The 26567-nt window shown below is 41.9% G+C and overlaps 1 protein-coding gene across 2 annotated transcripts in view; it reads left to right on the top strand.

The window, feature by feature from the left end:
• Nucleotides 1-17887, top strand: part of LOC122790368 (E3 ubiquitin-protein ligase CCNB1IP1-like) — a 621129-nt gene extending 603242 nt beyond the window's left edge. The window contains exon 3 of one of the 2 annotated variants that reach the window (XM_044057886.1): nucleotides 17293-17887. In XM_044057886.1, the coding sequence (XP_043913821.1) occupies nucleotides 17293-17492 (200 nt within the window). In that variant the 3' untranslated portion in view covers nucleotides 17493-17887. The remainder of the gene's footprint in view (nucleotides 1-17292) is intronic. The other variant, XR_006363005.1, reaches the window with a different exon arrangement.
• Nucleotides 17888-26567: the final 8680 nt, after the last annotated feature.

Here is a 26567-nt window from a genome sequence, read left to right as displayed (position 1 = left end):
GAGAGCCTCCCAGGATCTAGATGCTAGGGATGCTGTCCCATCAGTTATGAATGTAGGCGAGATAGGATCGCATTGCATCTTTTAGTTATGTACTTACCATAACGATAGATGTATGTGATCCATCTCGCCTACATTCTTACGTACCCGCCCTCCTTCCCCTACTTGTTGGATCTGGAGGAAACACTGCTGTGCAGTCGGATTGGCACATGTGGATGAGTTGTTGTGGGGCAAACAAGATCTGGGGGTTTGGGCGTGGTGCATCCTGGGATAAGGGGTTGGTCCAGCCAATGAGAGACTTTGTGCTAGTGTATCGGCTGAGTCGGAGCCGATTCTCTGCTCCGAGCCCATCAGTTATGAATGTAGGCGAGATGGATCACATACATCTATCATTATGCTAAGTACATAACTAAAAGTTCTGTGAGGTTTTACCAAAAAAAGTTTGTGTACTCAGCCTAACCTGGTGGCCTTAAAGCCCCTTTTGTCTGCAGACCCTGCTTCTGTGTCCCCTGAATGTTTGCTAATAAGACCTTGTCTGCTTTTTACCAAATCCCACAAGATTAACTCGGCAAGTGGCTAGAATGTCAGGGGAAAGAAGCTGATACAGTCCAGCACAATAGCTTTTAAAGTGCTTAACTACCAGTGTTTTCTGTGGAAGCTTGTATTGAGATGCATGTACAGTTTAGAAAAGTTTGTTGCATCACTACATGCAGAGCAAAAGGTCTGTTAGATATATATTGTTTCCAGTGTTTCTCAGGTGAAAAATATGCTCTAAAAACTGCCTTGGAGGGGGCTGATAGTATTTCTTGCAGCATTGTCAGTGGTGGTTAGGAGGTAGTGTTGCCACCTATCCTTTTTTTTTTTTTTTCTGGACTACCCAGCAATCAAACTGATTCTCAGGTAGTCCAGAAAACACTGTACAAACTCTAGTATTCTGTTTAAAACAAGAAATGAGTTTGTTAAATCTGTAGATTTACTATGCTTTTTTTTACAGAAAAAGTTTAGTAAATCGGCAGGAAAATAGGATTGCAAATGGAAGAGGGCATTTCTCTTTAGCTGACATGACAATGACATCACAAAATGAGCGGAAAGTGGGTGGAGAGATAGGAGGAGATGGGTGGTGTTATGGGAGGTGCTAGGGGTGTGGTCTTGGTCCAGTTTTCGCCACAAAGAAAGGTGGCAACCCTATTAGCAGGTATGCTAGGATGCATTTTCAGTGATCTAACCAGCAGAAGTCCCAGCCAAACAAAATGCAGGATGAAAAGGAAACCACAGGATGACAACTCTGCCAAGCCTAACAAGAAGGGTTCTTTTCCTAGAAAGGATGACCCTCCCCTTCCATCCTATAAGATGCTAAGGTACAGCACCTGTTTAAGTCCCACGTCAGGTGCCTTGTCTCTCAGGTTAGCTGTCAACAAGGTGGCCTGGCTATCAGTTGATCTGATGTCAGTTTTCATTCTATCCTCAACTGTTTTGTTTGGATCCAACCCTCAGATCCAACTCCACCATTGCTAAAGCTTGTGGCCACAAAAAACTCTCAAGCTTCTCCTCTATTTGTAGTGCACCAACCCCTAACATTCCCCAGATCTCATTTGCTACTTTTCCCGAAAGACGTGGCTAGCCTGAACTCTCGAGTGTTTGTTGAGATGTGTTTTTTCTAAATTTATATATAAATATAAATATATATTATATATATATATAATTTCCCTCTCTTATACCATTGTTATCATGTTCTTCTCCTACTTTCTACTGTCTGTATTATCTTTTATAGTGTACATGCCTGTACAATTCTCCTTATCATTGTTGGTATTTCTCTTCTGTTGTCCTCTTGTGCATGTAATATATATATATATATATATATATATATATATATATATATATATATATGAAACTTCCTATTTTTTCTTTAAAAACCTCAGCTTTGGCTGGCTAACAACTTGCTATATTCAACTGGACGTATAAGAGAATTTAAGTACCTTTATCTGCTTTTTTCTTTCAAAAAAATACAGTATTTAAATTGATTTTAACTGTGTGGAAGGAATATTTAGCTGAACTGCAAGTATTCACTCTGCTCTTCAGTGTGGAAGAAATATTAGCTGAACTGGTAGTTAGTCAGTGTTTGCTGAATTTTGTTATTTGCTAGTAATTACAGGTGTGGGGTAGTCACATTCTTTGATTTCCTGTCCTTGCCTATTTAAGTGGTACAGTGTGAAATATTTTCTGCTTAAAAACCTCAGCTTTGGCCGGCTAACAACTTGCTATATTCAACTGGACGTATAAGAGAATTTAAGTACCTTTATCTGCTTTTTTTTTTCAAAAAAATACAGTATTTAAATTTATTTTAACTGTGTGGAAGGAATATTTAGCTGAACTGGAAGTTTTCACTCTGCTCTTCAGTTTGTCCCACCCACCTTCCCTGTTTTTGTTTTGGTGTTAATCTTAGTGGCCTTGCAGCTGCCCGCCCCTCTTGTAAATTTGTGTTTGGATACTCCTTCTGGGCCCATCTCATTTGCTCACTCAACTGAGTGCAGTGAGATCATATTTTGATTTCAGGCACTCCTACTGTGTGCAAAGAGAGCATCTGGGAAACAGAAAAAAAAAAATAAGCTTGTTTCCTGCCTTTCCTGTTAAGTGGTATAGACTATTTGTAGGCTTTTGAGCCCCCAAGCCCTTCTGTGTTGGAGGGAAGCCTTCTAGCTTAGTTTTTTTCCCTATAACTAGCCAGTTTCTTTCCCTATAACTAGCCAGTTTTCTAGTTTCAGCACTCAAATCTGTTTCTTTGATCTCAGCACTTGTTCAGAAAAAAAAAAAATTTAATCTACTTTTACTGTACTTGTGTTTCTACCTACTTTTTTTACTTTTGCATCATCTTAAAAGTACTCAATTTTATTTATTACTGCTTGGTGTAACTCATTCTAAGCCTTCTGGTTTAAACACTTGGGCTTCGGACCAGTTGTTTTGCACTGAGAGGGTTTGTGGTCTGCACTGTAGTGGCAGAACAGGTAGCTTACATCCTTCTAGGTTGGGAACTGCTGATTGAGGGCTCAGTGTCTGTTATTCTAAAAGTGTATTAATTCTGGTTTAAGCACTTAGGCTTTCAGGCCAGTTATTTTACATTAAGAGGGTTCGTGGTCTGCACTCTTGTGGGAGAAGAGGCTGGACTCTGCCCTTCTGAGCTGGGAATTTCTGACTGAAGGCTTATAGTGCATGCATATCTGAACTGCTTCTTACTGAAGTTGGTGCGCCTTGTTTGCTGTGGCATAGACTGGATTCGGGCCTGCTGGATCTAGCTTTGTTTGTGTAACTTGAGCACTAATCCAGTCATTCTCTAAAGTATTCAATTGTATTTATTACTGCTTGGTAGTAACTTGATTAAAGTTTAGCTGTCATTCTAAGTCTTTTGGATTAAGCACTTGGGCTTCAGACCAGTTGTTTTACATTAGGAAGGTTTGTGGCATGCTCTGTGGTGGCAGGACAGGTAGCTTTCATCCTTCTAAGTTGGGAACTGCTGATTGAGAGCCCAATGTCTGTTATTCTTAAAGTGTATTAGTTCTGGTTTAGGCACTTGGGCTTCAGGCCAGTTATTTTACATTAAGAAGGTTTGTGGTCTGCACTCTTGTGGGAGAAGAGGCTGGACTCTGCCCTTCTGAGCTGGGAATTTCTGGTTAAAGGTTTATAGTGCCTGAATATTTGAACTGTATCTTACTGAAATTGGTACACCTTGTTTGCTGTAGCATAGACTAGATCCAGGCCTGCTGAATATAGCTTTGTTTATATGCTTGTTGTTTGTTTGCTTGTTATTTCCTGGAACGCTAATTCCACCTAATACGCGGCTTCTCAGCTTCTGTGGCTCACTAGTGATATCTGCATTGCTTACTGTACTTATTTCCTTGTTTCACTTGAAAGAAAGTTACTGTTTGTCGTATTTGCATTTGTTACCTGTAACACATTGCACTTAAGTTACCTGGCATTTGCTCACTAAAGCAATTATATAAGTCAGCACTAAAAATTAAAAGCACTACACCCTCACTCCCCACTGGCCCTGGTTTTCAATTATTAAGGAATTCCCAATATTATTCTAGCATGTCCAAAGGTCAGTTGTCAATCTCCTCTCCGGTCCAGCTGGTGAATCTGGGAATCTTGAGGCAATGTTACAACTGCCTCATGTACACAGACAACCCTCTCCTCCTCCCAACAAATTCCAACACATGTGAGAGATGCAACCGTATAGCCAAACTGGAGGCTAAGCTCTCTCAACTCAGTACTGGCATAACCAGTCAGGAGGAGAAGGAAACCATACTCACTACAATTCCAGTCTCACATAGACCTACCACGACAGCAAACCAAACACATAATCACACAAAAACATACTCGGAGGCTCTAAATAAAGATCTGGCGAAGCAGCAGAGACCTCCAAAGCAGACACCCAAGCAGCCGCTACCCCAAAACAAAACACGTGCAACACATATCTCACAAAGCCAGTGTGCCAAACAGTCACAGCCCTTAAGACTAAACAACACACCTGATACACTTGTAATAGGTGACTCTATCGTCAGGCACACTGGCGTCCGCTCACCAGGCTGAACAAGGAGAGGGTCACGGTGAGCAGCCTGTCGGGTGCTAGGATCCGCCACATAACACAAGCACTCAGGTCACTCCAAGGCAAGTACAAATATGACTCAGTCATTGTCCATGCTGGTGTGAATGACCTGAGACGTACCTCCCTGGACTACATGAAAAGAGACATAAAGGAGCTCTCTGAGCATGTAGCCCAGGCGGTATGACCCTGACCTTGAGTAGCATCTTACCCTCACCAAGAATGATGCCACAATATGAAGACAAGATGATCAATTTCAACAATTGGCTTAAGTACTGGTGTCATTCAAAGGGGATCCAATGCCTGTCAGCTTGGGATGATATGCTCGACAAGCCACGATGCTTCGCTAGGGACGGCTTGCACCTGTCACCCCTGGGCTTTCGGATATTGGCAAAGGCTCTTGCTACCCCATAGTGCCTTTTTAGGCAAGGCTCAAAAGACAAACCCACCTCCATAGGTATCACAAGGGATAAGAAACTAAGAGTAATGCTACTCAACGCCAGAAGTCTAAACCTCAAGATGCACGCCTCGAAACTCTCCTTAGCATGGAGAACATCGATATCTGTGCAGTAACAGAAACCTGGTTCAGGGCTCCCGAGAGCACCCCAGCACTACCAGGTTATACCTCATACCATGCTTTTCGCCCCAAAACTTGGACCGAACCACAAAAGGGAGGGAGTATCGATATTCATCAAAGATACTCACACCTCCAGGTTGGTGGCAAAGCACGAAGCATCAGAGACTATCCATGTGCAACTAACAGTGGGTAAAACTGCCTTCCAGTTTATAGCCTGCTACAGACCACCCTCCCAAACCCAGGAACCCCACTCGGCCTTCCTGAGAACACTGGAAAATATGAAGGTCTCTCCAAACACCATTATATTGGGCGACTTCAACTACCCAAACATAGACTGGGAGCATTACTCTAGCTCCAACACCCTAGTCCAAAGGTTCCTAGAATTTATAAACTCAAATGCTATGGAACAACTTGTTACCACTCCCACAAGAGGGGAAAACATACTGGACCTGATCATCACCAACATGGGGACTCTATGCTCCAGACCAGAAGTGTATCCCTCACTGGTAAGATCAGACCATAAACTAATCTCACTGGATATTCACATCCCGACCCCACCCCCTGCCCAGAAAACCACAGTGAAAAACTTCTCTAAAGCAAATTTTACACTCCTCAAAACTGAGGTGGAATCCTTCAAAGCCCAGACCGCAGAATCCTTTATAAACGCATTCTATGAACACCTTCAGGAATGCATGGATCATGCAATCCCAAATAAAACCAAGACCCAATCCTCCAAAGGCAGACGTCCTGTCTGGTGGACCCCAGCCATAAACAAACTATACAATAGAAGGAGGAAGCTACTAAATGATAAAGCAAAATCCCAAAAAGGGAAGGCATCACTGATCAGTGTTAGCAAAAAACTACGGGCACACATAAAATTGTCTAAGGCCAGCTTCGAGAGAAAAATTGCACAGGACACTAAGGATAATCACAAGGCTTTCTTTAGTTATGTTAGGAACCTGGGTGGTAATTCCCAGATATGCTCAGAATTAGTCCAAAATGACAAAAATACACGAACCCACAGACATTGCCAACATCCTAGCTGACAGATTCAGCGCAAACTTCTCCCACCAAAGGGCAAATATCTATCCCAGCAGAGTGCTGCCCCTGACATCTCAGATGCTCAGGTAAGAGCCGCCCTCTCCAAAGCAAAAAACACAGCATCAATGGGACCAGATGGTGTCCCGGGCTGCGTCCTACATGAACTCAAAGAAGAGCTAAACCCAAACATAAAACTACTGTTCAATCTCAGCCTTACTACAGGATATGTGCCTAAAGAGTGGCGTACAGCAACAGTGGTCCCTCTCCATAAAGGTGGTGTCTCAACGGATCCTGGAAACTATCGCCCCATAAGCCTGACTAGCTTGGTCTGCAAAGCTATGGAAAGGATCATCATGGACCTCATAAATAAAGATATTGGGGACCTACAAACATTGGATCCTACCCAGTTCGGCTTTGTTAAGGGCAGATCCTGCCTCTTAAACCTGGTTGATTTCTTTGAAACAGTCACCAAGGCCATTGACGAGGGAAGGTAGTCCACACAGCCTACCTGGACCTGCTTAAAAGCCTTCGATACAATACCCCACTCGGGCATTATAGATAAGCTCACCAGCTTAAATATAAACTCCTATGTCACTAGATGGATTGCAAACTGGCTCAAGGACAGAACCCACATGGTTAGAATTTCTGGAGCCATGTCAGACTCCAAACCAGTTACAAGTGGTGTCCCACAAGGCTCAGTCCTGGGACCTCTCTTGTTCGGTATATATTTCTCGGAGGTACAAGCCAACACGGAAGGACTGTGGCTGACCAAGTTCGCAGATGACTGCAAACTGGGTGCCATAATCGACTCTCCAGCCGACACAAGCATCCTCCAAAAGGGCCTCATAGAAACAGACAACTGGTGCCAGTGCCATGGCCTCAAGCTAAATGCCAAAAAGTGTATAGTCATCCCCTTTGGCAAAAACAAAGTGCCCACAAATTACCACATAGGTGGAAATCCATTAAGTACAGAAGAAGTAATTAGGGACCTGGGGACCCAAGTTGATAGCAATCTCTCATTTGACAACCACGTGGCCAAAGTGGTTAGAAAAACATTTTATATAGCCCACCTAATCATGAAGGGATTCACATCTAGATCAGGGGAGGTCATCGTGCCTCTTTACTCATCCCTCATCAGGCCCATAATTGAGTACAATGCCCCTTTTGGGATGTACCTTACCAGACACCTGCAGCAACTGGAAAGTCCCCAAAAGTACCTCACCAAGAGGATCAAAGGGCTCAAACAGATGCCATATGCTGCCCGGTTAAAGAAACTCCAGCTCTACTCAGTGGCATACCGCCTGTTCAGAGGCCATCTGTGCCTGACATATAAAGCCATGTCCAACCCGGAATTAATGGACATGCTGCACCTCAGAAAATCCAAATCCCATCGAGCTCTGCGCCGAGAGACTTGAACCTCAGCACCGAAATAAATAGGACATGCTGGAGGGACAGATTCATAACCCAGAGGCTCCCTTCACTCTGGAATAAAATCCCAGTCCAGGTTAGGCAGAGTCCCTCATTGACTCTCTTCAAGAGGAATCTTGATGAGTGGATGGGAGATCGTAGGTTTACCCCAGGTATCACTTCTGTGTCACTGTTAGATAGAGGCACAGTATACTAACCTCGAAAAAGGGCATAGCAAAATAAATTTAAAATGGGTGGCGAAAGCCAAACACATTCTGGCTAGGCTTATAAATGCCCTAGGGCAGATAGCCTAGTATGAACCTATGAACCTATAAAGTTGTTGTCATGTCTGACAAAGGGCCTTCGGCTTCAAAAAAATTTCACAAGTGTAGGCATAAGTTACCGTTATCTTATGCCCTTCCTTTATATGTCTATTTAGGCCCTCAACATTTACAACAGGATTGTACCATCTGCAGAAATTACAATCCAAGGGCCTTGGCAGATAGGAAAAATAAATTTAATATTAAAAGTTTGCTTCCATCCTCATTTGGAGAGGCAATCTCTGGGGCTCAATCCCCCAAAATAAAAATTAAGGAGACATTGGCTAAGTCTGCAAGGCCATCTACTTCTTCCACTCCTTCAGAGCCTTCAAAGAAATGTAAACTGGATCCAAAATCTGCTCAGATCCTTTCTCCTTCGGATCTAACGAGAAAATATTTAGATCTAAATATCTTCTGAGGATGAGGCATTCTCTGAAGTTAGATCCAGTTCTTTCTAGGGTTCCCTGTTCCTTCCAGGAGAGATGCCATTCAAGGTATTGCCTCATCTCATTCTTCCAGGAATTCAATGGAAGGAAGATGTGGACAGGATGATGAGGAAGTTCCTCTCAGCGCAGATTCAGATGGGTGTTTTACCGGCTCATATCCCCTTGGGTCAGAGAGCCCTTCCATCTGTTACATTGCCATCTCCTTCTCTGATCCTGCCAGTTGTTTAGAGTCCCTGGATCTGAACCTTCCAGGTTCTTTGGCTCAGATACAAATATCTTTATCTTGTGCACCGGCTCTGACTTCAGATCCAGATGAGTCTCAAAACTGAAGCGGTCTTATCGGGTCCGAGGTATTGGAGTAGACTCTGAGATTTTTGGAGCCATCTTTGTCCTTCCGCCCTTGGGGAGCTTTCTCTCTGGGCACAGGGAGGCAATAATCCAGAAGCCTGTCTTCTTGGAGCCGCTATCTTTGTCTGGGGCAGTCTGCCTTCAAAGTAATGAATAGAGTTTATTGTTCCAGCAGGACAGATGGATCAAGCCGCTTTGGATCTCCAATCCAGTTCCTGGATGTCTCTGTGCTTGGAGCCACATTATTCTATGCCACAAGGACAGCCAGCTCAAGGCCTTCAGATCACCCAACAGGGTATTACAATTTCTTCTAACACCACCAGATCATCCAAGCAAGGAAGTTCCCCAGAAGAGGAAATGCAAGAGGAGGCACTTTGGACTCCACAAGAATCAGTCAATGATAATACTGATTTTGATGAGGGAGAAGAATCCCTACACTCACTCCCAGAAGACATCTAATTTGGAGACCTTCTCAAGCAGCCCTTCACTTGAGAAATCAGTATTTCTGGAAGCCTTCAGAACTGGCCTGTCTACTTCTTGGATTACTCCACCCGCCGATGAGCTCATTGATTTGGTTTCCAGGTGGGCATGGAAGGAATCCAACTCAGTTGAGCCAATCCCCAAGAGGCCAGATTGGATTCTGGATCCACTACTCGGGAAGGAATTCTGGAGTAAGGGGTACCAGTGGATGCCATGGTCATGGTGGCAGCCACAAAGAAGGAACTCACCTAGCAAAGTTCCTCTGTCCTCCCCCTAACAGGGAGTCTACGGTGACAGACAAGTTTGGGAAGCATGTATATGCATCAGTGACCTTTGCCTTTAGGTAGTGGAACTGTCTGGTCCATTTCTTCAGATTACAAAAGGACTTGACCAAAGAACTTTAAAAATCCCTTTCAGGTGCCATTACTGCGGAGGCTCAATCTGTGGCCTCCCTACCCCTCCAATCCATTTCAAATTCATCCATGAGACTTTTCTCGCATGCAGCCAAAGGTGTCTGTGTCTCAAGGGCATCAGGTTCAGGCATATCTATTAGAAGGCATGCCTGGATGCACCACTTTGAGTTTGTGGAGCCTTTCAAGTCCTCATTCATCAGTGCTCCCTTTGAAGGCAGTTTGTTGTTTGGCCCAAAAGTCAAGGACGCACTCTCCAGGTGTGAGAAGGATGGAAATACCCTCTCTGCAGTGGGCATGTATTTTTTGACCCCTCAAAGATCCTTTTCTTGTAATCTGAGGTGCTTGGAAGATGTGGTTCAAAAAGTATCTGGCCCCTTTCCAGGACATGTGTGGAGATAGTTGCCCCAGGGGCAGAGGGGCAAACTCTAATGGATGATGCCCACGCAGCAGAGAAGGCCAGCAAAACCAGGGGTCCAGAGACTGACAGACTCTATCAACACTCCTGAAAGGAGGCCAGATTGTCCCCCTATGGAGGCAATCGGGGGTCAACTCTCCCTGCACCAGAGTGTAGCTAGATTTAACAAGAGACACTTGAATGCAGATAATTGTTTCCTGAGGCTATATGATTCCCTTTTCCCTGCCACCTCCAACTGTATGCAGGATTCCCAATGTTCCACCCAGTCAGTTGAAAGAAGCAGCAATAGAAATACAAAAGCTGATAGAAAAAAGAATCCTCTAAGCAGTCCCAACTGACCAGATAGAATCCGTAACTTAAGATTCTTTAGTGCCAAAGAAAACGGGGCACTGGAGACCAACTTTTGATCTCAGCGAATTGAACAAATCAGTTCAATGTACTAAGTTTCGGATGGTCACGGCTCAGTCCATTCTTCAATTTCTGGGCAGTTTCAACTGGATGCGCTCGATAGACCTTCAGGATGCGTGCTATCACATAAAAATGAACAGACAATCCAGGAGGTACTTAATGCTTCCACCTGGGAGCCAGTCACTATCAGTTCAGAGTACTGTCCTTTGGCCTCACCACAGCCCCCAGAGTGCCCACCAAATGCATGGCAGTAGTAGCAGCTCACTTGAGACTGCAGGGATTCTGAGTGTTTCCATACCTAGACAACCTCAGTTGCAACCAACTCAAATCTTGGAAATCATAGCAGCAGTCTTCAACATGACATCAGTGATGGCTTCTCTTCCTCTCTGAAGAGTGCAAACCATCAGGTTCCAGGTCAGAAAAATAATTTGCAGTGCCAAAATTTCAGCCCGCTTAATTGTTCAAGTCTTGAGGTCAGTGTCAGCTGCCATCATCTTAGTCCCTCTAGTAAGATTGCATATGAGAATTCTCCAGTGGATGTTAGCAACACAATGGTAAATAATTTCTCAGCGCATGTCAACACATAGAACAATCACTCAGGCATACAAGAAATACCTTTGGTGGTGGATTCTGTCAGATTAGGTTCTAGAAGGTTATCCTTTCATTCTCCTTCAACCCAAGGCCATAGTGACCATGAACGCTTTCCAGATTTGGTGAGTGGGGGCACTTCCTGGGGAAAGCAGTGCAAGGCACATGGTCCCCTGAAGAGGCCAATTTGCATATCAGTGTTTTAGAGATGAGTAGTGCTCTTAGCGTTGCAGGTCTTCCAAGAGGCTCTCCTTTAGGGGCAGTTGCAATTCAAACAGACAATATGTCAATAGTGTGGTACATGAACAAGAAAGGAGGAACCAGATCCTACCCCTTGTGTCAAGAAGCACTCTGAGTATGGCAGTGGGTGATCTCATACAACCACATTCTGATAGCAGTGCACATCCAGGGAAATCAGTGTGATGGCAGACAAAATGAGCAGGTATATTCTCCTACCTCATAAGTGGTCTCTGAACGAGACAGATATGATGTCATTTGGGCCAGCCTTGCTGCAATCTTTTTGCATCTCCTCTAAATAAGTGCAGCAAATTCTTTGCCCTGATCCCCCACGGGGGGATCACCGAGGGATGTTCTACTCCATGATTGGCTCCCCGGTCTCCTCTGTCCATACTCCCAACTTCCTTAATTCGTAAATTCCTACAGAAAGCTGCCTGGTTAAAGAGCACAGTCATCCTTATTGCTAATTATTGGCCACAGCAAATTTGGTTTCCCTTTCTTTGCCCCCATCTATTATCCACCTTGGATTCTGGACCCAATTCCAGACCTTCTGTCTCACCCGACAGGCATAATTCACCCTGACATCTCAAACCTCAAGCTAAACAGCATGAGTTCTCCAATTCCATTAATGGCCAAAAAACTGATTCGGTCTTCCTCTCTCTCTGTCATGTACTTTTATCTTCCCATAAGGCTTCTACAAGAAACGTTTATAGAAGTAAATGGAAAAGGTTTGTTTCCTAGGCGCAACAAAAATACATTGACCCCTTCTCAGCTCCTGTACAGTGTACTTGAATTTTTGGCAACAATTTTTAATGAGGGAGCTAGCTCCTCAATAGTTAAAGTTCAGTTACTAGCTATATCTAATTTTCGTATTGGGTTTGGGAATTCTTCTCTGGCTTCATCTCAACTTTGTAAAGCATTTTTGAAAGGCACACTCCTGCTTAAGAACCCCATATAAAGACCCTACTCCACCATGGGATTTGACCTTGACTCATTCCCCATTTGAACCAGCAGCAAAATGTGATCTTAAGCTCCTGACCTGGAAAACTATCTTTCTAATGGCCATTATCTCTGCTAGAAGAATTTCAGAACTGTAAGCATTGGCATCTAAACCTTCATACTTGATCTTTCATAAGGATAGTCACTTTTCATACCAATGCGTCTTTCCTTCATAAGGTGGTGTCAGAATTCACTATCAATCAATCCATTTCTTTCCTAAATTTGCAAACAAAGGTGAATATATGGTACATTTATTGGATGTTCACAGACAATTATGTTTTATTTACATAGGACAAAAGAAATTAGACAGACCAATTCATTATATCCTTTGCAGATTCTGAATTGGGCAAATCAGTTGCAAAGGTGACTTTAGCTACATGGCTGATGGATTGCATACCATTTGCATACCATTTATTTACAGCAAATTGGGTCTCACCTTAACAAGATCTCTAAGAGCCCATTCAACCAGATCCATGGCTGCTACTTCAGTATTTCTCTCTAGACCTACCATGGATGACATGTGCAGCTGCAGCTTGGTCCAGTCCTCATACCTTTATTACTCATTACAAATTGGATCTGGCCTTGAGGGGAAGAGCAGCTTTTGGCTCAGTTGTGCTTGGGAATAGCCTTCCTTAGAGTCCACCCAGGATTTTAGCTAGCTTGGGGACTCATTCCCAACAGTTGAGAATAGAATGAAAATTGACAGCAGATAAAAAGTTATGTACTTGCCATAATGTTCATCCGTGTTGTTCATTTTCATTTTTCCTCAACTTCCCACTCGCCAACCCCCAGCTTTTGCCATTATTGACTTCTGGAAGAATGAGAGACTATAAGGACACCACTGTCCATACTACTGAGCTCCAGATATGACTTTTCTGTCAAGAAAATTGTGGTGACTCTACTTTAAGTCAGCAAACAGGATCTGAGGTATGTTAGGAGTTGGTGCATTATGGGTAGGGGAGCAGCTCGAGATTTTTTGGTGGCCACAAGCTGTAGTAATGGCAGAGTCAGATCCGAGGGTTGGATCTGAACCCAGCAGTTGAGGGAGAATGAAAATGGACAACACAGATGGAACGTTATGGTAAGTACATAAATTTTTTTTTCTGACAGATGGGTTCATACATTGTTGGCAGGGGTTCAGATGAAAGTGAAAAGATCTTTCGCCTTCATCTAGGGGTTCCCCATCATCGACCAGACTTTTATTCCCTCCTAGTTTTCAGCACATGCTGGACTCAGAGGTCATAAAACTGGGGGTCTGTATTACATTATCACATGCTTACAAAAGTGAACGATAAATAATCGACCCCATGTAAGCGAAAGCTTACAACGTCGAAATCTCAGAACAGCGATTTTTTTTTTTCCAAGGGAAAAAAATTGCTGTTCCAAAATAAAAAAAAAATAAACTTTAAAACATTATGTAATGTGGGGGGCTTTGCCCCCCCCCCCACACACCCCCGATGTAGGGGGCTGTGCTCCTCACACCCCTCCTACTTAAATATACCAATTCTGAGATTGCACTACAGTGCTGAAAACGGCAAAGTAACGAAAGCGGCCAAACAAATTCTTTCCCAGGGAAAGAATTCGCTGAAAAGCTGCTTCGCTATTTTGCCTTTTCACTGTTTTCGGTTCGATCAAGACGCAGTTGACAAACTGCGTCTGCGATCTGGTAATAGGGAACCTAAAACTGGTCCCTTCTTTGGAAAAATATTTTTTTCTCTAGTATTTTCTTGGTTCAGTAATAGTAGTCAGAGACCAGTGTGTGACCTTTCATTTGTGAATGTTTGCCAAGGTTCCCAAGTTCAAGATGCTCATCCTGCAAACAGTGCTTCCTGTGTTTCCAGACCACTGCTTCATGGTGATCTTGGTTTTGATGGATGCCTTTCTTTATATCCCCTTGCTTATTATTTCAAGGGATATTTGATATTTGTTGTGTCGGGTTCACTTTACCAGTTTTCTGTTTTGTCCTTTGAGCTAGCCATTGCAACATGAATGTTTATCAAATGTGCTCAAATAGTGGCCAGCTGATGCACTCTGGATATTCACTGTTTTCCTTACTGATCTGTGCAGTCTCTGTCCAGGTGTTTGGAATCGCTAGTGGACGTCTTGTCTGTTCCATCTGGGATTACAGTTGAACCTCCTAAAGTCATGTTTGACACCCTTGCAAAGACTTGTCTTTCTTGGGTGCTTAATCAACTTGAGTCTGGCTTTTTTGCCTGAAGACAAGGTCCTTTTGTAGTACACTGTGTTTCTGTAATTCTTCCAGAGGACTGTCGCCTCAGCTAGTGAATTCCTATAAAATTTTGGATTATGGCATCCATGATTCTCATTTTAATACTGGCCCATCTGCACATGAGGAAAATTTCAATGGTGTGTCCAATTGTTAGACACAGCACCTTCATTCCCTGGAATCCCAGTTTTCTGTGCTAACCATCAAATGGGAATTACAGTAGGTGTAGAAATCAACTGAGTATTGATCCAGGGCTTCCTTTTCTCCCTTCTGATGCCAGTACAGTCTGGCCAGACAGATTTGTTGAACTTCACCTGGGTTAGTGTGCCTGTGGGGATGCAAGTGCCTGCCGCTTGGGGAAACAAGAACACTTGGAAGCTCATCAATATTTAGGAGATGTTTTCAGTATTTCATGCCTTGAAAGTCCCTTACCAGCGTTGGACTCCTGGTCCTTTTCTAGTGGTTACAGAGATAACCACAGTGATGTGGTACCTCAAGCTTAAGCGTAGAAGGGCTTATCCTCTGTACTGATTGACAGTGATAGCCTGGGATCAGGCTTCTCAGTATTCTGTGTCAGGTATCATACATCCCATCAGAGCAGAACATTGTGACAGACTGAGCAGTTCCTTGGCAGACCTGCAAGAGTGGAAGCTCATGGCATTGTGTTCCAGGACCTAGTCCAGATGTGGAACACCTCTAATAGATCTGTTCACCTCCTTTTAAAGCAGACAAATGGAAAAGTTCTCTTGCAGACATACTTGCAGCCATGCTTTGAGGATAGATGCATTCTTCTTTGCTGGAATGGGAAATGTTCCTGTACGTTTCCATCCTTTCCACTTATTCCCAAGGCACTTCTAAAAGTTCCAAGAGAAATGCCAAAGGTTATTCTGGTGGCCCTTGATTGGCATTGGCAATCTTGCTTCTCCCTGTTTATGTTGTTGGCACAAGGTAATTACCAGACTTCCTCACACATTGGACCTGCTCACATAGTCTCGGGGCAATGGGTGTACCCAGTTTTGGAGAAACTTCTCGACAGCCTGGCTGATTCTATCTTCACTCCATTTAGGCACTTGTTTCTTAAGGATGTGCCACAGGTTATGAAAGAGGATAGAAAGCCTGCTATTAGAAAATTTTATGTTAAAAATGGATGAGGTTACTTAAGTGTACCTAAATGGAAACAGATTATCCATTGTGGTTAATATACCTCTGGACTTAAAATATTGGTGTGAGCTCCTTCAGGATAGGTTAGCATCTGCTTAAGTGCATTTATTGGCCATCGCTGCTTGTCTGTCAGTAGATCCCCTTCTTTCTCTTTTTTCGTAAAACAGTTCATGAAGGTAGTATAGTATACGAGACCCCCCCCCCCCCCCAAGCAAATTCCTCCTCTATGGAACCTAAATTGTGTTCTTGAGAAATTAACCACCACCTTTAAAAACTGCAGCTCATGCTGATTTTAAGTTCTTAATGTGGAAACCTGTTTTGCTCATTACCCTTGACATATGCTAGGGCAGTGAAACAACCTTACCAGATTTTCCACAGGGTTAGAGTTGTACACTTTTTCCTGTTCCAGGCCAAAAATGGTTTCATTTCTGTTAGTCTATTATATTCCTTGTGCTCTTTTCAAAACCTAAGAATAAGGGATAGATGTTACTTTATTCCTTGACAGGCATAGGCAGTTCAGGAACTACCTTGAGAGGAGAGCCCTTTTTAGGAAAGCTGAAAGGCTTTTTATTTCCTTTTCTGGGGCAGAGAAATGTCTATCATTCTCTAAGCAGTTCATTGCATGTGAGTTGTCTCGGTTTTTTTTTTTTTTGTTACACCCAGAGAGAGGTAAATCCAAGCAAGGTAAAAACAAAGGAGTGGGCTCTAGAAATATTCTAGAGGCAGCAACTTGGTCCTCTGTCCTTACCTTCATGAACCAGTGCAAACTGGATGCTTTCTACATGTAGTACAGTCTTCAAGAGGTTCTCGTGGGGCTCCCAGACCCTTATCCTTCCTGCTCCCAGGTTGCGTAAACTTTGGGAATTTATCTATATGCCAGTAAAGCAGTATGTTTGTTCAACATAGTACAGTTCCCCAAGTTCCACTTACCTGTAACAGTAGATGCTGATAGAATGCACTGCCTTACTGGCAGTACCCTCCCACCATTTCCCTTTTGTTGGGTGACTATAGATGGTGGTTGAAGTTGCTGTTGTGCTTTGTTCAGCAACCTTTTTTGTTGTGTTTCTGTGGCATTTGGTATGGAAGAGTAGATGTTCACAAAACATGTTTTTCATCTGCTTTTCCTGTTAGACCCTAGAAAACTGAAAGGACTCGAGTGTGAAGAGCTGTCCTGGTCTTGCCATGCGACTGTCCCTTCTCTCTCACAGACAGGCAGCGAAAGAAGTTCTAAGCTTTGACAAATTGTCAGCAGCTGAGTAGTAAGGCACTACTAAGCACATGCCAGTAAAGCATTGTGTACTGTTACAGGTAGGTGGAACTTAAGCAGCTGTACTTTCTAAGACACTAATGATCATTAAAATTCTGAAGGGTTCAGTTTGCAAATGTTCCACCATATTAATTAAAGGCTAATTGTGAGCCTGACGGAACATACATGATCACTATGTAGTAATTAAACAGATTGCAGCATGATAGCAGTGCTATACACGTATTCCAATCAAAATGCTGGGGAGGAAGTGGTACTTTTTTTTTTTTTTTTTTTTTTTTTTTTGTGTGCTTTTCTAATTGTATATTTAACTTTTCTAATTGTACGTTTAGCTACTTGCATTATATCTTTTTTTTTTTTTTTTTAGGAAGTGCACCCAAGATTCCCAAAACTGACCAGACTGCACTGAGGAGCAGATCTGCAGAAGGAGATTTTCATCTCAAGCCTTCCTTGTTCGGATCCCCTGTAGCTGAATCTGGAAACAGTTTCTTTACTTTTGCATCTCCTGCTTGCAGTCAGGAGCAACACCATATGGCCAACAGAGTCTCCAAAGTAAAGAAAGTATAATGAATGAATAAAAATATTAGCAAGAAGGGGTGCACAGTTCATGTTTAACAGTTACGTATGACAAAAAAATCATTCACATTAGTAATTTAAGAGTTGAGATACACATGTATGTCCACTTACAACGGTTGTACATTTTCCTTGCAGTAAGACTCAGTTTAAATGTAAACTTGGCAGAAAGTGAATGGATGGCAAAAATGTTAGATGCATTTTCAAGGTTTTTGCAATAGTTGTGGGTAACCTTTCTCTCCTACAGAGTGCCAGCTGTTTTTTTTCTTTTCTATCTGTTTTAGTTGTTTATCTCATGTTCATTAACTTTTCCTGTATACTATTTCATCATTCTTGAAAATGGAACTTAGAAAGATTATTTTTAATAAACTAAGCCGTGTTCGTAAGAATCTGAGTGTGAACAGTATTTGTATCTTTCAGGAAATATAATCCTCAGGATTCAATAAAGCCTACACGGTCATTTTTCACTTTGTGAGTGTGGTGTGCATATGGGCATGAAAAGTTTTAGATTCAGTAAGCGCCTTGTAGAGGTGTGTACCCCCACAAAACAAGGTAAATACCATGGTATGCTTATTTCAGCATAATCAGCTGAATTACATGCTAATTAACCAATCTTAACACAGTGGAGCTATTCAGCAAGCTATAAAGCATCCATGTAGACTCTGTGCTGGTTTTCCCTGCGAATTCCAAAACGTTTGGAATGCAGCCATGGAAAGGAGTTTTTGCAGATAGAAAGTTAAGGGATGCTGCTGCTTTAATTCATTTGTATGTGCAACAGGCTGAAGCCAGTGCTGCTGCTGCTAGTAATAGGCCTAGGCCAAGAAGGATAAGAGTTTTCAGGCCCTGTTTGACTTTTCACAACCTACATATGGAAATTGTAGAACACTACAGGTTGGACAGGGGCACACTACAGTAACTCTGCGATCTGTGCCGTCCTCAACTCCGAGCCAAAGCCAACCGAGGGGAACCCATCCCAGTGGAGGCAAAGGTATGAGTAGCCCTCAGAATCTTAGCAACAGGTACCTTTCAGAAACCAACAGGGGGCATGCTGGGGGTGTCACAGGCATCAGCATTTAGGATCCTCCACCAATTCCTGAATTCTATGCTCCTACATGCCAGTGACCACATATATTTTCCCCATAGTTTTGAGGAGAGGGACAAAAATATGCAGGAGTTCTATCGTGTAGCACACTACCCTGAAGTACTGGGTGCTATAGATTGCACACACATGAAGCCAACACCAGGGGGAACAGGGTAGGTTCTGTATTATCAGAAAGGGCTACCACTCTGTCAACTAAGTCATGTAATGGCAGGGGAAACATCTTGAATGTGTGTGCTGTCAACCCTGGCAGTTACCACGACTCACATCTGTCACACCTCCTAACTGTACCAGATGTTTTCTGGGGAGGATATCCCACAGGGTCATCTGCTAGGGGATGCAGACTATGCACTGGAACTGTGGCTGATGACACCCATCAGAAATGCACACACACCCACAGAAGAAGTCCATAATGAGGCGCACACTCAAACCAGAAATATCATAGAGCATGTGTTTGGGGTGCTGAAGTCATGGTTCTGGTGCCCAGATAAATCTGGGGGAACCCTGCAGTACAATCCATGGACAAAAGTTGCTGTCCAAGGAAATAAAGGTGAGACCCCAACAATGGAGAAGCACCCTCCTCAGCCTCAACAGACAAGACAACTTGTCGAATTCTCTAAGGGATTCTTTGAAAAAACCTTAGCAAGCACAGCCTAGGATAACCATAAGGCCTTTTGCAGCTATGTACATAGCCTAAAAGGTAGGACCCAAGCATGTGCTGAACTAGTGACAAATGGTAATCTCACACACTGACCCCACAGAGATAGCACACCTGCGGATAGGTGTGGCACAAATTTCACTCCCTTATCCCATCCAAACCTTCACACAAACTCCCCCCACCCTACATATCAGAACAGGTCATCAAAGCCTTGTTCAAGGCAAAAACGCCGCTTGTATGGGACCAGATGGCATCCCAGGCTATCTTCTAAACAGGCTAGAACATGAACTAGCATCACCATTAAGCACCCTTTTCAGTCATAGTCTAACCGCATACTTTGTTCCCGTGGAATGGAGAACAGCATCAGTTATTCCCCTCCACAAAGGTGGCCTAGCAACAGACCCAGGGAATTATAGAACCATAAGCCTGACCACCCTCATCTATACAGCTATCGAAAGTATCATTATGGACCTCATAAATAAAGATATAGGTGACCTCCAAACCCTGGATCCTACCCAAGGGCAAATCTGTGCACACAGCATACTTCAGCTTGGCAAAGGCTTTTGACAAAATCCCACACTCAGTACCGATAAACTTAGCAAACTGAATGTAAACCCCTTTGTTGTAAGATGAGTTGCCAGTTGACTCACACATACCAGACAGACTATGGGTGACTCCACATCAGTCAGCAGACCTGTTACCAGCAGGGTGCTACAGGGATCAGTACTGGGCCTCCTGCTGTTTGGTATATACTTCTCAGAAATTCAGGTCAAAACTAAGGGATTGTGGCTGACCAAGTTTGCAGACTGCTAACCGGGTGCAATTATTAAATCCCCAAATGATGTCAGTATATTCCAGGAGGGTCTTGCGCAGACCGATGACTGATGTCTTAGTCATAATCTCAATCTGAATGCAAAGAAATGCATCATCATTCCCTTCGGCAGTGTTCCTTCACTCTCTCAAATCAACAACAATTCGTTAAATACCCATGAAGTGGTAAGAGACCTGGGATCACAAGTTGACTGCGACCATAACTTTGACTATGTGTCTACTGTAGTAACGAAGGCTTTCTACTTAGCACACTTGATTAGTAAAGGCATCGCGTCGAGAGCAAAAGAGGTTATAACCCCTCTCTACTCGGCATTAATCCGGCCCATAATTGAGCATGTACCGTGCAAAGCACCTGCAGCAATTGGAGAGACTTTAGAGCAGGGGTGACCAACCTTTTGGCTTGTTGGGGCCGCATTGAGTGAACAGAAATGGTCTTGGGGCCGCATATAAAATATATCATATAGTTAACGGTTTCGTTGCTCCGGAAGACCACAGTCGACCTCCTGGCTGTACTGTAGGTGCATTTGAACAATGAATAAATGTAATAAATGCCTAATATTTGCCTTAAAATTCTAATTCTCATTCTAATTCTGATTCTCTAATCTAACAGTTAACTCTAACATCTTAGTTAATATATCTATCTATATAGCTATACATATATATATATATATATATATATCTATATATCTATATTTTTATATATCTATATATCTATATTTATATATTTTTATATATTTATATTTATATATCTATATTTATATATCTATATATCTATATTTATATTTATGTATCTATATATCTATATCTATATTTATATATCTATTTATATATCTATATATCTATATATATCTATATTTATATATCTATATATTTATATATATATATATATATATATATATATATATATATATAGTTTTATTTATTTTTTTAAATAAACAGATATTCACTACAGCACTAGCATTTCTCACTGGGAAAACCATTCCAGCAGTCCAACTACGTAAACAGTCAACATCAGCAGTCCTACAATACTATAATCCACAAAAACAACCCAACAAATTTGCAATAAATTAAAGAATTCACATTACTGACTTAATAAAACAATTCTGAATAAGCTACAAGAGGGTCTCACCCAAACAAATAACTGGTGCCAGAAATATGGCCTCAAGCTAAATGCCAAAAAATGCATCATCATCCCCTTTGAGGAGAGTGATGTCCCCACAAATGATCACATTAATAACAATGTTGTAAGCACGCAATAAGTCGTATGGTACTTGGGCACCCAGGTTGATAGAAACCTGATTTTTGACCACCATGTTGTCTCCGTTGTAAGGAAAGCTTTTTACATGGCCCACTTCATTAGTAAGGGTATCTCGTCCAGAGACAAGGAGGTCATAACATCCCTGTATTCTTCCTTTACAAGAGCCATTATTGAGTGCAATGCCCCTTCTGGCATGTGCCTCAGCAAAATACCCTGCCAAAAGAAAGACAACCATTTCTGACAAAAAAGGTCAAAGGACTAAGTTCACTTAGTTATCCAAACAGACTAAAAAGCTTCTTGCTTTCCTCTGTCTCTCACTGGCCCCTATAAATTTCATCATTGGCTTGCTTTCCAGGCTAAGAAAGATCCTGCCTTAAGAGACTTCCTCTACCTCAGAAATACTGGTTATACTTAAAATGCTTACTACAAAGACCACAGCCTTCACTGCAACATAAACGAGCCACTTTTTATGGACAGGTTCTTGACACAAAAACCTTCAACTTCTGTAAAAAGCTCCTCTCATTATCAAACAGTGTAGTTCAGCAACACGATGGCTGGATGGATAGCCATAAATGTAGTCCTTTGGTAAGTAGCATAGCCTTTATCAAACCAGATGGAAAATCCACATACTAACCTTTCCCAGCTGGATGGCTAAGATCTAATATTGGTTACTCAAGTCTAGTTGCCCAAGAAGAGGGACATGTTTAACTAAGAATTCCATTTGCAAAATTATATTCAGTATACATATTAAATCTCTCTCTTACACACACAAAAAGCCCCTACTTGTAAAATAGGCAACCTCAGTAATCACATGACACTTACTCACTGAATGAAATTGTCTGGAAGTCAAAATATCTAAAGAAAATAAATAGAGATGGGATTCATCCATGTAATCTCCCACCACCAAAAGGACCATCAATAAATCAACAACTGCTCGGCAAAAAGTAAATCAATAAGAAAACCATAAACTATAATGCTACATACTGGTGTAAACATATAACTTGTGTGAATCCCCAGGTTAATCCATACCAAAAGATGGATTCAGAGCTTCAGCTATGTACAAACAGCTTTCTCCTAAAAAACTTTACTCATTGATTTTTCCCTTGCTGTAATTATAACTGTAAAAAAAATGTTTATTCTGTACCTCAATGATTCTCACTGTTACGAGATGTAATCTCTGCCATACTGTATGAGAACTACATCCATAATTTGCTGTCTCTCTCATGTATTGTATTATATTGTTTTGTGTTATTTTTGGAGCTTTTCTCCCCGGGCCTTCGCTGAAAATGGACCTGTGTCCAGTCGGACTTTCCCGGTAAACAAATGTAAAATAAAATAAATAAAAATAAACTTCCCTCCAATCTAAAGCCATTTGACATTCAGACATTTTAATTTGTGAAGAAGTTACTCACAAACTGACAGTTTACTGAGCTGTAACGACTGAGCTGTAACGCTGACCTTCGCTTTTGAAAAAAAAAAAAACAAATTCCCAGACTTTGTCAATAGCTCAAAGTGTAGATGATTATTTATTTATTATTTATTTATTTTTGGAAAACATCTTTAAAACTGTTAAACTGATTACACACCCAGAAACACAGAAATGTTATTGTGATTATGTAAACCGCAGACTGCTGCAAGAAATCAGTCACATTAGCACTCTATGCTTATGTCCAAACAGATGAATCATACCTGTCAATTCCAAAAGAAGTAAAATAGCTTAAGGTTATTTGCAAGGTTACATGGCAGTTGATATTGGAAATAAGCAGAGATATTAAAAAGGCTCTGTTTTTCATAATTATGCGGAAAAGTCTTCCAAGGTAAATACAACTTCTGATTTAGTATGGAACCATACCTCTCAACCTTAGAGCAAGAAATCTGGACAAAGCGAAAAATAAAAGTGGGACACAGGCCCAAAAATAGTTATGCATCACAGACACCATTGAAACAGCTGTAGCTGCAAACATTATACATCACTTATAATCTTTCTATCCCTTTATTGTCAGTTAATTATACGGCTCATTCAGTCCTGCCTTCTTTTGCATCAAAGAAAACCATGCTTTGAAATGACAAATGCAGTAAAAATGATAAATAAAACACATTGCATCAACATCCTGCAACTTCCTACCTGCAAGCAACCACAGAGCTTTCACTGAAACTAGGGCTGCTCGTTTCCCCAGAATGACAGCTTTCCCTAATTAAGTCTAATGGTATACAATCTACCAGTATCTGGACTACCTGAAATAAATTAAATTATGGCCTGTAAATTGAAAGTACACTTTGTTTAATTAAACTATATTTCTAAGCTCACTTACTATATTTTTCAGTAACATCCCAATAACCATTTCCAGGTCACTTTACAAGACATTGGCAGTGGTAGACTTTGCATCCTTCAGAACCCCACAGGCCCACGCTAATGCATTGTCCATTAAATGTAAATATCCATCCACTGTAAATGGCAAGAAGCTATGTCTTAAAAAATCTACTTCTGGCATGCGTACCCAAGTATTAGGTTTTGAAACAAAGAAACATTCTCCACAGTCCGTAATAATCATCTACTGTTGCAGCACTCCCAACACAAGCACACACATACACACTAAAATCCCCAACATTTAAAAAATGACATTGTGCCCACTTGATTTGCCAGTATTGATGATCCGCCAAAGCTATGCTTACTGTTGTCCAATCTACCACTGCTTAGAACCCACCAATGAAAAAACAGTACTAGGTGCTTTTTTTGTTGTCTGAAAAAACAATACAACTTTATATGCTACAGTCCCACATAGTCAGTCCACTACTGACCCATCAACTCTAGGCTGCTGTCTCATTCGTACTCCCTGGAACTGCATTACCTTGGATGACTACTTTTATTTTTTAAGCAAAAGACACAAATTGGAAGATGAGGCAAAAATGCAGACATTCTTTGAAAATCCATACAGTTAAGAGGTACGAGTTCATGTTCAATACAACACTCTCCCTGTCAGGAAAGCCGCAATTTAATGAAAGTGTACTCTTAATGTACGATATATTTGTGAGCTAACTTTTTTGTGTTCAGTAGGTAGACTGATCATTGTTAGCCTCTTTGTGCATGCGTCTCTGTCATGCACACATACACACATACCCACACACAGTCTTCTACTTTCACACACACAATTCTGCTTTCCTGCATGCACTCACTCCGTGCTTGCCTATTAACACAGGTAATTGCTGTCCCTTTCAAATGCAACAGCGGCAAATCCATACACGAGTCCCTCTTCAGCAAGAACACACACACTGATTGTTCAGCCCAAAATAATGGCGTAAACACACTGACCCTTTTTTGGCTCAAAAACAAAACTAGAAGGGTGCTTTGGTGCATGCGCACACCGACATTAGCGTTACAGGTCACGGGAGCGAAAACCACAAAAAAAGTGTTTTGGGGCATGTGTACATCGATGTTGCAGTTAGAGGTTGAGGGGCCGCATGGAAGAGCTCTGAGGGCCGCAGGTTGGACATGTCTACCTTAGAGGTTTCTAACAAAGATGATCAAGGAATTCTAGCATGTGTTTTACACAGTCTGACCAATATCCCTGTCACTGTACTGTGTATTGTATAGATGACTTAGGGGAGACTTATGCACGTCTTACAGATCAATCTCAGACCCAAACCTAATAAACTTGCTGCACATCTGTAAATCAAATGGGACTAGGGCTACCCATTCCAGGGACCTAAATATAGCCTGCGACTTAAATCTGTCCCTCCAGCATGTCCGATTTATATCCCAGTGACCGCTGTGTCTTTGGAATTGGCTACCTATTCATGTGAAACGGAGCACCTCTATGACACTGTTCAAGAGGAAGAACCTGGATGAGTGGATGGGCACCATAAATTCTTACTGGGGATAGCTCCCACAACCCTCCTCAACATGGGCAGCCATTACTAAATGCAATCTTGGATATTAACTAAGATTTCTATGGTATTACATTGGGATGAAACGGCTAGGCTTGAAATGACCTCCAAGTCGATAGCCTAGAAGTCTCCTATGATCCTATGGACAGAAATATTCACTATGTGCTGTGCTACACAACATCATCCTGAGGAAACTGTTTCAGCAGGATCAGCAAGGGGAAGGGGCAGACATCCCAGCACCAATGCCAAGGTGACAACAGGCAGATCAGAGGGGAACCACCAGCTGCTGTGGGTATAGGCAGACATAGGCATGCTCAGAATGCCCTTGCATTGGCTAAGAGACAATGCATAGCACACACCACCTAGTGACCTAAAACCTTCCTCTTATACACACACATATAGTAACTTTGATACTAAGCAACTCACACAACTGTTATCTCCCTATGTATTGTCTGTGTACTTCTTGCATCAGACAGATTTAGCCCTGAACTACGATCATGTCAACTGCTGCTTTTACAAGGTACGTCTCTAACCTGGAGTGTGTGGTGTGATAATATGAATGAGTTGCATATCCTTGTGTCCCATTAATTGGCACTGTAAGCAAGTAAGAGGTGGGAAGTTGGTACTGAAATGATCTCAACATGTGACAGCATGAGATTTGCGTGTTCATTATTAAGTAGCACACTTTAGGCATCAAATATTCCCACAGCGATACCCCTGAAAAGTAGTGATGGTCACTGCATGGCCTAGGTGCTTGGAAATTCATTAAAGACAGTTATGATACGCATTGCAGTTTCTGACTTCACAACCCTTACAAGATCATTCACAATGAAGTTGGGAAATTTTGATGCTGAATAAGAAGTCGATAGTGGTGACTGGAGACTCAGAAGACTCGTACAAAACAACAAATCCAACGCCAAAAGATTTTATTACAACAACCAAAGCGTTCAGGTAAACCACCCTTCTTCAGTGCTAATACTTCACAATAACAGTACTCCCTTTAAATAAGAGCAACTAAGTCACATGATCAGTCAGCCAATCCCATAACCCCCACAATTATAAAATATATAACTACTCACAACCATATTATAACCAAACTAAAATTATACATCACATACATTTTAAAGGTAACACAGGTGGTAATACTTGTACCACTTTATATGTCCTCTTATACTGTCAACAAGTATGCGGCTGTCAACTCAAATCTAAGCTAATAAATGTACCGATTTTTTTTTTTTTATTCCTCTCTCCATAAAAAAATGCACGTGACACAGAAGTAACATTGATTTTAATTGTTTTTCTATTCAACAGTATTCAACATTTGAGATAGCAAAGCCT

This window comes from Protopterus annectens, chromosome 16.part0 (genome assembly GCF_019279795.1).
Source record: "Protopterus annectens isolate FY-2018-M chromosome 16.part0, PAN1.0, whole genome shotgun sequence".
Lineage (NCBI taxonomy): Eukaryota > Metazoa > Chordata > Ceratodontiformes > Protopteridae > Protopterus > Protopterus annectens.
Note: the sequence above shows the minus strand (reverse complement) of the source record. Positions and strands in the feature narration are given on the sequence as shown.